General features: G+C 60.1%; 1 protein-coding gene across 2 annotated transcripts in view; it reads left to right on the forward strand.

Annotated features, from left to right (window-relative positions):
• Window positions 1-11,400: 11,400 nt before the first annotated feature.
• SNX14 (sorting nexin 14) overlaps window positions 11,401-13,743 on the forward strand; it is a 159,322-nt gene continuing 156,979 nt past the window's right edge. Inside the window, exon 1 of one of the 2 annotated variants that reach the window (XM_073589635.1) lies at window positions 11,401-11,591. In XM_073589635.1, coding sequence (XP_073445736.1) covers window positions 11,419-11,591 — 173 coding nt within the window. In that variant the 5' untranslated portion in view covers window positions 11,401-11,418. The remainder of the gene's footprint in view (window positions 11,592-13,743) is intronic. The other variant, XM_073589636.1, reaches the window with a different exon arrangement.

Below are 13,743 nucleotides of genomic sequence, written 5' to 3' on the forward strand. Positions count from 1 at the left end.
ACTGCACACATATTCTCTGCTCTACCTGCGCACTGAGGGCTGAGGCTATGCCCTGACTGCACCACACATCCTCTGCTCTCCCTGCACTTAGGGCTGAGGCTATGCCCTGACTCCACACATATCCTCTGCTCTACCTGTGCACTGAGGCTATGCCCTGACTGCACACGCATCCTCTGCTCTACCTGCGCACTGAGGGCTGAGGCTATGCCCTGACTGCACACACATCCTCTGCTTTCCTTGCGCTGGGGGCTGAGGTTATGCCCTGACTGCACACACATCCTCTGCTCTCCCTCCACTGAGGGCTGAGGCTATGCCCTGACTGCACAAATATCCTCTGCTCTCCCTGCGCTACGGGCTGAGGCTACGCCCTGACTGCACACACATCCTCTACTCTCCCTGTGCTGAGGGCTGAGGCTACGCCCTGACTGCACACACATCCTCTGCTCTCCCTGCGCTGAGGGCTGAGGCTATGCCCTGACTGCACTCACATCCTCTGCTCTCCCTGCGCTGAGGGCTGAGGCTATGCCCCGACTGCACACACATCCTCTGCTTTCCTTGCGCTGGGGGCTGAGGCTATGCCCTGACTGCACACAAACATCCACTGCTCTCCCTGTGCACTGAGGGCTGAGGCTATGCCCTGACTGCACACACATCCTCTGCTCTCCCTGCGCTGAGGGCTGAGGCTACGCCCTGACTGCACACACATCCTCTGCTCTCCCTGCGCTGAGGGCTGAGGCTACGCCCTGACTGCACACACATCCTCTACTCTCCCTGCGCTGAGGGCTGAGGCTACGCCCTGACTGCACACACATCCTCTGCTCTCCCTGCGCTGAGGGCTGAGGCTACGCCATGACTGCACTCACATCCTCTGCTCTCCCTGCGCTGAGGGCTGAGGCTATGCCCTGACTGCACACACATCCTCTGCTCTCCCTGCACTGAGGGCTGAGGCTATGCCCTGACAGCACAAATATCCTCTGCTCTCCCTGCACTGCGGGCTGAGGCTATGCCCTGACTGCACACACACATCCTCTGCTCTACCTGCGCTCTGAGGGCTGAGGCTATACCCTGACTGCACCACACATCCTCTGCTCTCCCTGCACTGAGGGCTGAGGCTATGCCCTGACTGCACACACATCCTCTGCTCTACCTGCACTGAGGGCTGAGGCTATGCCCTGACTGCACACGCATCCTCTGCTCTACCTGCTCTGAGGGCTGAGGCTATGCCCTGACTGCACTCACATCCTCTGCTCTCCCTTCACTGAGGGCTGAGGCTATGCCCTGACTGCACACGCATCCTCTGCTCTACCTGCACTGAGGGCTGAGGCTATGCCCTGACTGCACTCACATCCTCTGCTCTCCCTGCACTGAGGGCTGAGGCTATGCCCTGACTGCACACACACACATCCACTGCTCTCCCTGCGCACTGAGGGCTGAGGCTATGCCCTGACTGCACACACATCCTCTGCTCTCCCTGCACTGAGGGCTGAGACTATGCCCTGACTGCACACACATCCTTTGCTCTCCCTGCGCTGAGGGCTGAGGCTACGCCCTGACTGCACACACATCCTCTGCTCTCCCCACGCTGAGGGCTGAGGCTATGCCCTGACTGCACACACACATCCTCTGCTCTCCCTGCGCTGAGGGCTGAGGCTACGCCCTGACTGCACTCACATCCTCTGCTCTCCCTGCGCTGAGGGCTGAGGCTATGCCCTGACTGCACACACATCCTCTGCTTTCCTTGCGCTGGGGGCTGAGGTTATGCCCTGACTGCACACACATCCTCTGCTCTCCCTCCACTGAGGGCTGAGGCTATGCCCTGACTGCACAAATATCCTCTGCTCTCCCTGTGCTACGGGCTGAGGCTACGCCCTGACTGCACACACATCCTCTACTCTCCCTGTGCTGAGGGCTGAGGCTACGCCCTGACTGCACACACATCCTCTGCTCTCCCTGCGCTGAGGGCTGAGGCTATGCCCTGACTGCACTCACATCCTCTGCTCTCCCTGCGCTGAGGGCTGAGGCTATGCCCCGACTGCACACACATCCTCTGCTTTCCTTGCGCTGGGGGCTGAGGCTATGCCCTGACTGCACACACACATCCACTGCTCTCCCTGTGCACTGAGGGCTGAGGCTATGCCCTGACTGCACACACATCCTCTGCTCTCCCTGCGCTGAGGGCTGAGGCTACGCCCTGACTGCACACACATCCTCTGCTCTCCCTGCGCTGAGGGCTGAGGCTACGCCCTGACTGCACACACATCCTCTACTCTCCCTGCGCTGAGGGCTGAGGCTACGCCCTGACTGCACACACATCCTCTGCTCTCCCTGCGCTGAGGGCTGAGGCTACGCCATGACTGCACTCACATCCTCTGCTCTCCCTGCGCTGAGGGCTGAGGCTATGCCCTGACTGCACACACATCCTCTGCTTTCCTTGCGCTGGGGGCTGAGGCTATGCCCTGACTGCACACACACATCCACTGCTCTCCCTGCGCACTGAGGGCTGAGGCTATGCCCTGACTGCACACACATCCTCTGCTCTCCCTGCACTGAGGGTAGAGGCTATGCCCTGACTGCACACACATCCTCTGCTTTCCCTGCGCTGGGGGCTGAGGCTATGCCCTGACTGCACACACACATCCACTGCTCTCCCTGCGCACTGAGGGCTGAGGCTATGCCCTGACTGCACACACATCCTCTGCTCTCCCTGCACTGAGGGCTGAGGCTATGCCCTGACTGCACAAACATCCTCTGCTCTCCCTGCGCTGCGGGCTGAGGCTATGCCCTGACTGCACACACACATCCTCCGCTCTCCCTGCACTGAGGGCTGAGGCTATGCCCTGACTGCACACACATCCTCTGCTGTACCTGCGCACTGAGGGCTGAGGCTATGCCCTGACTGCACACGCATCCTCTGCTCTCCCTGCGCTGGGGGCTGAGTTTATGCCCTGACTGCACACACATCCTCTGCTCTACCTGCGCACTGAAGGCTGAGGCTATGCCCTGACTGCACCACACATCCTCTGCTCTCCCTGCACTTAGGGCTGAGGCTATGCCCTGACTCCACACACATCCTCTGCTCTACCTGCGCACTGAGGCTATGCCCTGACTGCACACGCATCCTCTGCTCTACCTGCGCACTGAGGGCTGAGGCTATGCCTTGACTGCACTCACATCCTCTGCTCTCCCTGCACTGAGGGCTGAGGCTATGCCCTGACTGCACACACATCCTCTGCTCTACCTGCGCACTGAGGGGTGAGGCTATGCCCTGACTGCACACACATCCTCTGCTCTACCTGCGCACTGAGGGCTGAGGCTATGCCCTGACTGCACTCACATCCTCTGCTCTCCCTGCACTGAGGGCTGAGGCTAAGCCCTGACTGCACACACATCCTCTGCTCTCACTGCGCTGGGGGCTGAGGCTATGCTCTGACTGCACACACACACATCCTCTGCTCTACCTGCGCACTGAGGGCTGAGGCTATGCCCTGACTGCACACACATCCTCTGCTCTCCCTGCACTGAGGGCTGAGGCTATGCCCTGACTGCACACACACCTTCTGCTCTACCTGGACACTGAGGGCTGAGGCTATGCCCTGACTGCACTCACATCCTCTGCTCTCCCTGCACTGAGGGCTGAGGCTATGCCATGACTGCACACACATCCTCTGCTCTCCCTGCACTGGGGGCTGAGGCTATGCCCTGACTGCACACACACACATTCACTGCTCTCCCTGCGCACTGAGGGCTGAGGCTACGCCCTGACTGCAAACACATCCTCTGCTCTCCCTGCATTGAGGGCTGAGGCTACGCCCTGACTGCACTCACATCCTCTGCTCTCCCTGCGCTGAGGGCTGAGGCTATGCCCCGACTGCACACACATCCTCTGCTTTCCTTGCGCTGGGGGCTGAGGCTATGCCCTGACTGCACACACACATCCACTGCTCTCCCTGCGCACTGAGGGCTGAGGGTATGCCCTGACTGCACACACATCCTCTGCTCTCCCTGCACTGAGGGCTGAGGCTATGCCCTGACTGCACACACATCCTCTGCTCTCCCTGCGCTGGGGGCTGAGGCTATGCCCTGACTGCACACACACATCCACTGCGCTCCCTGCGCAGTGAGGGCTGAGGCTATGCCCTGACTGCACACACATCCTCTGCTCTCCCTGCACTGAGGGCTGAGGCTATGTCCTGACAGCACAAATATCCTCTGCTCTCCCTGCACTGCGGGCTGAGGCTATGCCCTGACTGCACACACACATCCTCTGCTCTACCTGCGCTCTGAGGGCTGAGGCTATACCCTGACTGCACCACACATCCTCTGCTCTCCCTGCACTGAGGGCTGAGGCTATGCCCTGACTGCACACACATCCTCTGCTCTACCTGCGCACTGAGGGCTGAGGCTATGCCCTGACTGCACACGCATCCTCTGCTCTACCTGCACTGAGGGCTGAGGCTATGCCCTGACTGCACTCACATCCTCTGCTCTCCCTGCACTGAGGGCTGAGGCTATGCCCTGACTGCACACACACACATCCACTGCTCTCCCTGCGCACTGAGGGCTGAGGCTATGCCCTGACTGCACACACATCCTCTGCTCTCCCTGCACTGAGGGCTGAGGCTATGCCCTGACTGCACACACATCCTTTGCTCTCCCTGCGCTGAGGGCTGAGGCTACGCCCTGACTGCACACACATCCTCTGCTCTCCCTGGGCTGAGGCTACGCCCTAACTGCACACACATCTTCTGCTCTCCCTGGGCTGAGGCTACGCCCTGAGTGCACATACATCCTCTGCTCTCCCTACGCTGAGGGCTGAGGCTATGCCCTGACTGCACACACACATCCTCTGCTCTCCCTGCGCTGAGGGCTGAGGCTATGCCCTGACTGCACACACATCCTGTGCTCTCCCTGCGCTGAGGGCTGAGGCTATGCCCTGACTGCACACACACATCCTCTGCTCTCCCTGCGCTGAGGGCTGAGGCTACGCCCTGACTGCACACACATCCTCTACTCTCCCTGCGCTGAGGGCTGAGGCTACGCCCTGACTGCACACACATCCTCTGCTCTCCCTGCGCTGAGGGCTGAGGCTACGCCCTGACTGCACTCACATCCTTTGCTCTCCCTGCGCTGAGGGCTGAGGCTATGCCCCGACTGCACACACATCCTCTGCTTTCCTTGCGCTGGGGGCTGAGGCTATGCCCTGACTGCACACACACATCCACTGCTCTCCCTGTGCACTGAGGGCTGAGGCTATGCCCTGACTGCACACACATCCTCTGCTCTCCCTGCACTGAGGGCTGAGGCTATGCCCTGACTGCACACACATCCTCTGCTCTCCCTGCGCTGGGGGCTGAGGCTATGCCCTGACTGCACACACACATCCACTGCTCTCCCTGTGCACTGAGGGCTGAGGCTATGCCCTGACTGCACACATATCCTCTGCTCTCCCTGCGCACTGAGGGCTGAGGCTATGCCCTGACTGCACACACATCCTCTGCTCTCCCTGCACTGAGGGCTGAGGCTATGCCCTGACTGCACACACATCCTTTGCTCTCCCTGCGCTGAGGGCTGAGGCTACGCCCTGACTGCACACACATCCTCTGCTCTCCCTGCGCTGAGGGCTGAGGCTACGCCCTAACTGCACACACATCTTCTGCTCTCCCTGGGCTGAGGCTACGCCCTGAGTGCACATACATCCTCTGCTCTCCCTACGCTGAGGGCTGAGGCTATGCCCTGACTGCACACACACATCCTCTGCTCTCCCTGCGCTGAGGGCTGAGGCTATGCCCTGACTGCACACACATCCTGTGCTCTCCCTGCGCTGAGGGCTGAGGCTATTCCCTGACTGCACACACACATCCTCTGCTCTCCCTGCGCTGAGGGCTGAGGCTACGCCCTGACTGCACACACATCCTCTACTCTCCCTGCGCTGAGGGCTGAGGCTACGCCCTGACTGCACACACATCCTCTGCTCTCCCTGCGCTGAGGGCTGAGGCTACGCCCTGACTGCACTCACATCCTCTGCTCTCCCTGCGCTGAGGGCTGAGGCTATGCCCCGACTGCACACACATCCTCTGCTTTCCTTGCGCTGGGGGCTGAGGCTATGCCCTGACTGCACACACACATCCACTGCTCTCCCTGTGCACTGAGGGCTGAGGCTATGCCCTGACTGCACACACATCCTCTGCTCTCCCTGCACTGAGGGCTGAGGCTATGCCCTGACTGCACACACATCCTCTGCTCTCCCTGCGCTGGGGGCTGAGGCTATGCCCTGACTGCACACACACATCCACTGCTCTCCCTGTGCACTGAGGGCTGAGGCTATGCCCTGACTGCACACACATCCTCTGCTCTCCCTGCACTGAGGGCTGAGGCTATGCCCTGACTGCACACACATCCTCTGCTCTCCCTGCGCTGGGGGCTGAGGCTATGCCCTGACTGCACACACACATCCACTGCTCTCCCTGCGCAGTGAGGGCTGAGGCTATCCCCTGACTGCACACACATCCTCTGCTCTCCCTGCACTGAGGGCTGAGGCTATGCCCTGACAGCACAAATATCCTCTGCTCTCCCTGCACTGCGGGCTGAGGCTATGCCCTGACTGCACACACACATCCTCTGCTCTACCTGCGCTCTGAGGGCTGAGGCTATACCCTGACTGCACCACACATCCTCTGCTCTCCCTGCACTGAGGGCTGAGGCTATGCCCTGACTGCACACACATCCTCTGCTCTACCTGCGCACTGAGGGCTGAGGCTATGCCCTGACTGCACACGCATCCTCTGCTCTACCTGCACTGAGGGCTGAGGCTATGCCCTGACTGCACTCACATCCTCTGCTCTCCCTGCACTGAGGGCTGAGGCTATGCCCTGACTGCACACACACACATCCACTGCTCTCCCTGCGCACTGAGGGCTGAGGCTATGCCCTGACTGCACACACATCCTCTGCTCTCCCTGCACTGAGGGCTGAGACTATGCCCTGACTGCACACACATCCTTTGCTCTCCCTGCGCTGAGGGCTGAGGCTACGCCCTGACTGCACACACATCCTCTGCTCTCCCTGCGCTGAGGGCTGAGGCTACGCCCTGACTGCACACACATCTTCTGCTCTCCCTGGGCTGAGGCTACGCCCTGAGTGCACATACATCCTCTGCTCTCCCTACGCTGAGGGCTGAGGCTATGCCCTGACTGCACACACACATCCTCTGCTCTCCCTGCGCTGAGGGCTGAGGCTACGCCCTGACTGCACTCACATCCTCTGCTCTCCCTGCGCTGAGGGCTGAGGCTATGCCCTGACTGCACACACATCCTCTGCTTTCCTTGCACTGGGGGCTGAGGTTATGCCCTGACTGCACACACACATCCACTGCTCTCCCTGGGCACTGAGGGCTGAGGCTATGCCCTGACTGCACACACATCCTCTGCTCTCCCTGCACTGAGGGCTGAGGCTATGCCCTGACTGCACAAATATCCTCTGCTCTCCCTGCGCTACAGGCTGAGGCTATGCCCTGACTGCACACACACATCCTCTGCTCTACCTGCGCACTGAGGGCTGAGGCTATGCCCTGACTGCACTCACATCCTCTGCTCTTCCTGCACTGAGGGCTGAGGCTATGCCCTGACTGCACACACATCTTCTGCTCTACCTGCGCACTGAGGGCTGAGGCTATGCCCTGACTGCACACACATCCTCTGCTCTACCTGCGCACTGAGGGCTGAGGCTATGCCCTGACTGCACACACATCCTCTGCTCTCCCTGCACTGAGGGCTGAGGCTATGCCCTGACTGCACACACATCCTTTGCTCTCCCTGCGCTGAGGGCTGAGGCTACGCCCTGACTGCACACACATCCTCTGCTCTCCCTGCGATGAGGGCTGAGGCTACGCCCTGACTGCACACACATCTTCTGCTCTCCCTGGGCTGAGGCTACGCCCTGAGTGCACATACATCCTCTGCTCTCCCTACGCTGAGGGCTGAGGCTATGCCCTGACTGCACACACACATCCTCTGCTCTCCCTGCGCTGAGGGCTGAGGCTATGCCCTGACTGCACACACATCCTGTGCTCTCCCTGCTTTGAGGGCTGAGGCTACGCCCTGACTGCACACACATCCTCTGCTTTCCTTGCGCTGGGGGCTGAGGCTATGCCCTGACTGCACACACACATCCACTGCTCTCCCTGTGCACTGAGGGCTGAGGCTATGCCCTGACTGCACACACATCCTCTGCTCTCCCTGCACTGAGGGCTGAGGCTATGCCCTGACTGCACACACATCCTCTGCTCTCCCTGCGCTGGGGGCTGAGGCTATGCCCTGACTGCACACACACATCCACTGCTCTCCCTGCGCAGTGAGGGCTGAGGCTATCCCCTGACTGCACACACATCCTCTGCTCTCCCTGCACTGAGGGCTGAGGCTATGCCCTGACAGCACAAATATCCTCTGCTCTCCCTGCACTGCGGGCTGAGGCTATGCCCTGACTGCACACACACATCCTCTGCTCTACCTGCGCTCTGAGGGCTGAGGCTATACCCTGACTGCACCACACATCCTCTGCTCTCCCTGCACTGAGGGCTGAGGCTATGCCCTGACTGCACACACATCCTCTGCTCTACCTGCACTGAGGGCTGAGGCTATGCCCTGACTGCACACGCATCCTCTGCTCTCCCTGCGATGAGGGCTGAGGCTACGCCCTGACTGCACACACATCTTCTGCTCTCCCTGGGCTGAGGCTACGCCCTGAGTGCACATACATCCTCTGCTCTCCCTACGCTGAGGGCTGAGGCTATGCCCTGACTGCACACACACATCCTCTGCTCTCCCTGCGCTGAGGGCTGAGGCTATGCCCTGACTGCACACACATCCTGTGCTCTCCCTGCTTTGAGGGCTGAGGCTACGCCCTGACTGCACACACATCCTCTGCTTTCCTTGCGCTGGGGGCTGAGGCTATGCCCTGACTGTACACACACATCCACTGCTCTCCCTGTGCACTGAGGGCTGAGGCTATGCCCTGACTGCACACACATCCTCTGCTCTCCCTGCACTGAGGGCTGAGGCTATGCCCTGACTGCACACACATCCTCTGCTCTCCCTGCGCTGGGGGCTGAGGCTATGCCCTGACTGCACACACACATCCACTGCTCTCCCTGCGCAGTGAGGGCTGAGGCTATCCCCTGACTGCACACACATCCTCTGCTCTCCCTGCACTGAGGGCTGAGGCTATGCCCTGACAGCACAAATATCCTCTGCTCTCCCTGCACTGCGGGCTGAGGCTATGCCCTGACTGCACACACACATCCTCTGCTCTACCTGCGCTCTGAGGGCTGAGGCTATACCCTGACTGCACCACACATCCTCTGCTCTCCCTGCACTGAGGGCTGAGGCTATGCCCTGACTGCACACACATCCTCTGCTCTACCTGCACTGAGGGCTGAGGCTATGCCCTGACTGCACACGCATCCTCTGCTCTACCTGCACTGAGGGCTGAGGCTATGCCCTGACTGCACTCACATCCTCTGCTCTCCCTGCACTGAGGGCTGAGGCTATGCCCTGACTGCACACGCATCCTCTGCTCTACCTGCACTGAGGGCTGAGGCTATGCCCTGACTGCACTCACATCCTCTGCTCTCCCTGCACTGAGGGCTGAGGCTATGCCCTGACTGCACACACACACATCCACTGCTCTCCCTGCGCACTGAGGGCTGAGGCTATGCCCTGACTGCACACACATCCTCTGCTCTCCCTGCACTGAGGGCTGAGACTATGCCCTGACTGCACACACATCCTTTGCTCTCCCTGCGCTGAGGGCTGAGGCTACGCCCTGACTGCACACACATCCTCTGCTCTCCCCACGCTGAGGGTATGCCCTGACTGCACACACACATCCTCTGCTCTCCCTGCGCTGAGGGCTGAGGCTACGCCCTGACTGCACTCACATCCTCTGCTCTCCCTGCGCTGAGGGCTGAGGCTATGCCCTGACTGCACACACATCCTCTGCTTTCCTTGCGCTGGGGGCTGAGGTTATGCCCTGACTGCACACACATCCTCTGCTCTCCCTCCACTGAGGGCTGAGGCTATGCCCTGACTGCACAAATATCCTCTGCTCTCCCTGCGCTACGGGCTGAGGCTACGCCCTGACTGCACACACATCCTCTACTCTCCCTGTGCTGAGGGCTGAGGCTACGCCCTGACTGCACACACATCCTCTGCTCTCCCTGCGCTGAGGGCTGAGGCTACGCCCTGACTGCACTCACATCCTCTGCTCTCCCTGCGCTGAGGGCTGAGGCTATGCCTCGACTGCACACACATCCTCTGCTTTCCTTGCGCTGGGGGCTGAGGCTATGCCCTGACTGCACACACACATCCACTGCTCTCCCTGTGCACTGAGGGCTGAGGCTATGCCCTGACTGCACACACATCCTCTGCTCTCCCTGCACTGAGGGCTGAGGCTATGCCCTGACTGCACACACATCCTCTGCTCTCCCTGCGTTGGGGGCTGAGGCTATGCCCTGACTGCACACACACATCCACTGCTCTCCCTGCGCAGTGAGGGCTGAGGCTATCCCCTGACTGCACACACATCCTCTGCTCTCCCTGCACTGAGGGCTGAGGCTATGCCCTGACAGCACAAATATCCTCTGCTCTCCCTGCACTGCGGGCTGAGGCTATGCCCTGACTGCACACACACATCCTCTGCTCTACCTGCGCTCTGAGGGCTGAGGCTATACCCTGACTGCACTCACATCCTCTGCTCTCCCTGCACTGAGGGCTGAGGCTATGCCCTGACTGCACACACACATCCTCTGCTCTACCTGCGCTCTGAGGGCTGAGGCTATGCCCTGACTGCACTCACATCCTCTGCTCTCCCTGCACTGAGGGCTGAGGCTATGCCCTGACTGCACACACACACATCCACTGCTCTCCCTGCGCACTGAGGGCTGAGGCTATGCCCTGACTGCACACACATCCTCTGCTCTCCCTGCACTGAGGGCTGAGGCTATGCCCTGACTGCACTCACATCCTCTGCTCTCCCTGCACTGAGGGCTGAGGCTATGCCCTGACTGCACACACATCCTCTGCTCTCCCTGCACTTAGGGCTGAGGCTATGCCCTGACTGCACACACACACATCCACTGCTCTCCCTGCGCACTGAGGGCTGAGGCTATGCCCTGACTGCACACGCATCCTCTGCTCTACCTGCACTGAGGGCTGAGGCTATGCCCTGACTGCACACACACATCCTCTGCTCTACCTGCGCTCTGATGGCTGAGGCTTTACCCTGACTGCACTCACATCCTCTGCTCTCCCTGCACTTAGGGCTGAGGCTATGCCCCGACTGCACTCACTGCTGAGCTGACAACTCCGCCAGTTCTGTACCAGGGTATTGGAGGGGCGGGGCCTAAGCGGTGACGCAGTTGTCATGTTCCAGGAAGTAGACGGGAGCCGGGAGCAGCCTGTGCCCGCGGCCTGGAGGATGTGGCTGCATATGAGGCAGCGGCTGCGGACCGGCACAGTGCGGGACATATGCCGGCAGTATCCCCTGCTCTGCTTTATCCTTCTCGGCCTTTCATTGTCCACCGTCCTGCTGCTCAGGTAACGCGCACCCGATGTCTGGCCCCATCTGTGCTGCTGTATGTGTATGACCGCGGTGCTGACCGCGCACACTATAATGACCCCACGGTGCCCACCGCACACTATAATGTCTCCACAGCGCCCACCGCCCACACTATAGTGACCCCACGGTGCCCACCGCACACTATAATGTCTCCACAGCGCCCACCGCCCACACTATAGTGACCCCACGGTGCCCACCGCACACTATAATGTCTCCACAGCGCCCACCGCGCACACTATAATGACCCCACGGTGCCCACCGCGCACACTATAGTGACCCCACGGTGCCCACTGCGCACACTATAATGACCCCACGGTGCCCACCGCGCACACTATAATGACCCCACGGTGCCCACCGCGCACACTATAATGACCCCACGGTGCCCACCGCGCACACTATAATGACCCCACGGTGCCCACCGCGCACACTATAATGACCCCACGGTGCCCACCGCGCACACTATAATGACCCCACGGTGCCCACCGCGCACACTATAATGACCCCACGGTGCCCACCGCGCACACTATAATGACCCCACGGTGCCCACCGCGCACACTATAATGACCCCACGGTGCCCACCGCGCACACTATAATGTCTCCACGGCGCCCACCGCCCACACTATAGTGACCCCACGGTGCCCACCGCACACTATAATGTCTCCACAGCGCCCACCGCCCACACTATAGTGACCCCACGGTGCCCACCGCACACTATAATGTCTCCACAGCGCCCACCGCCCACACTATAGTGACCCCACGGTGCCCACCGCACACTATAATGTCTCCACAGCGCCCACCGCGCACACTATAATGACCCCACGGTGCCCACCGCGCACACTATAGTGACCCCACGGTGCCCACCGCGCACACTATAATGACCCCACGGTGCCCACCGCGCACACTATAATGACCCCACGGTGCCCACCGCGCACACTATAATGACCCCACGGTGCCCACCGCGCACACTATAATGACCCCACGGTGCCCACCGCGCACACTATAATGACCCCACGGTGCCCACGGCGCCCACTATAATGACCCCACGGCGCCCACTATAATGACCCCACGGCGCCCACTATAATGACCCCACGGCGCCCACTATAATGACCCCACGGCGCCCACTATAATGACCCCACGGCGCCCACTATAATGACCCCACGGCGCCCACTATAATGACCCCACGGCGCCCACTATAATGACCCCACGGCGCACACTATAATGACCCCACGGCGCCCACTATAATGACCCCACGGCGCACACTATAATGACCTCACGGTGCCCACCGCGCACACTATAATGACCTCACGGTGCCCACCGCGCACACTATAATGACCCCACGGTGCCCACCGCGCACACTATAATGACCCCACGGTGCCCACCGCGCACACTATAATGACCCCACGGTGCCCACCGCGCACACTATAATGACCCCACGGTGCCCACCGCGCACACTATAATGACCCCATGGTGCCCACCGCGCACACTATAATGACCCCACCGCGCACACTATAATGACCTCACCGCGCACACTATAATGACCTCACCGCGCACACTATAATGACCCCACAGTGCCCACCGCACACACTATAATGACCCCACAGTGCCCACCACACACACCTCTATATATAAAACTGAATGTGTGTGTATCACCAACCAATCACAAAGCATTTTTCATTTCAACAGAGCTGTTCAAAAGAAGCTGAGCTATGATTGGTTTCTATGAGCAACAGTTTTCCTCGCAACCAATCACTAAGCATCTCTCATTTCATCAGAGCTGGTTAAAGGAAGCTGAGCTGTGACTGGTTGCTATGAGCAAGTTTTCCCACTTGACAACACCTCAGCATACATTGACTGGGTGGGAGAAATCTGGCATCCCTGGGAACATAAGCTCCCAGCCATTGTCTGCCCCACAGAAAGGAGCACAGAGCACATGACAGAAATGAATCCCCCCCTCCTGTGCCCATATACACATCACACATCCTCCATCATATGGGTACATCTTCCCTCTTAAAGGGATCATTGGTATGGAAGTCAGAGCAAATCCATCCAGCGCTTTGGTTTTGACCCCAAGCCTCTCTTAAAGGGATCTCCAGTATGGAAGTTAGGACCGCTTCTACGGTTAGTTAGTGA

The sequence above is a fragment of the Dendrobates tinctorius genome, unplaced genomic scaffold, assembly GCF_039654945.1.
Source record: "Dendrobates tinctorius isolate UK_male_01 unplaced genomic scaffold, ASM3965494v1 ptg000111l, whole genome shotgun sequence".
NCBI classification, from domain to species: domain Eukaryota; kingdom Metazoa; phylum Chordata; class Amphibia; order Anura; family Dendrobatidae; genus Dendrobates; species Dendrobates tinctorius.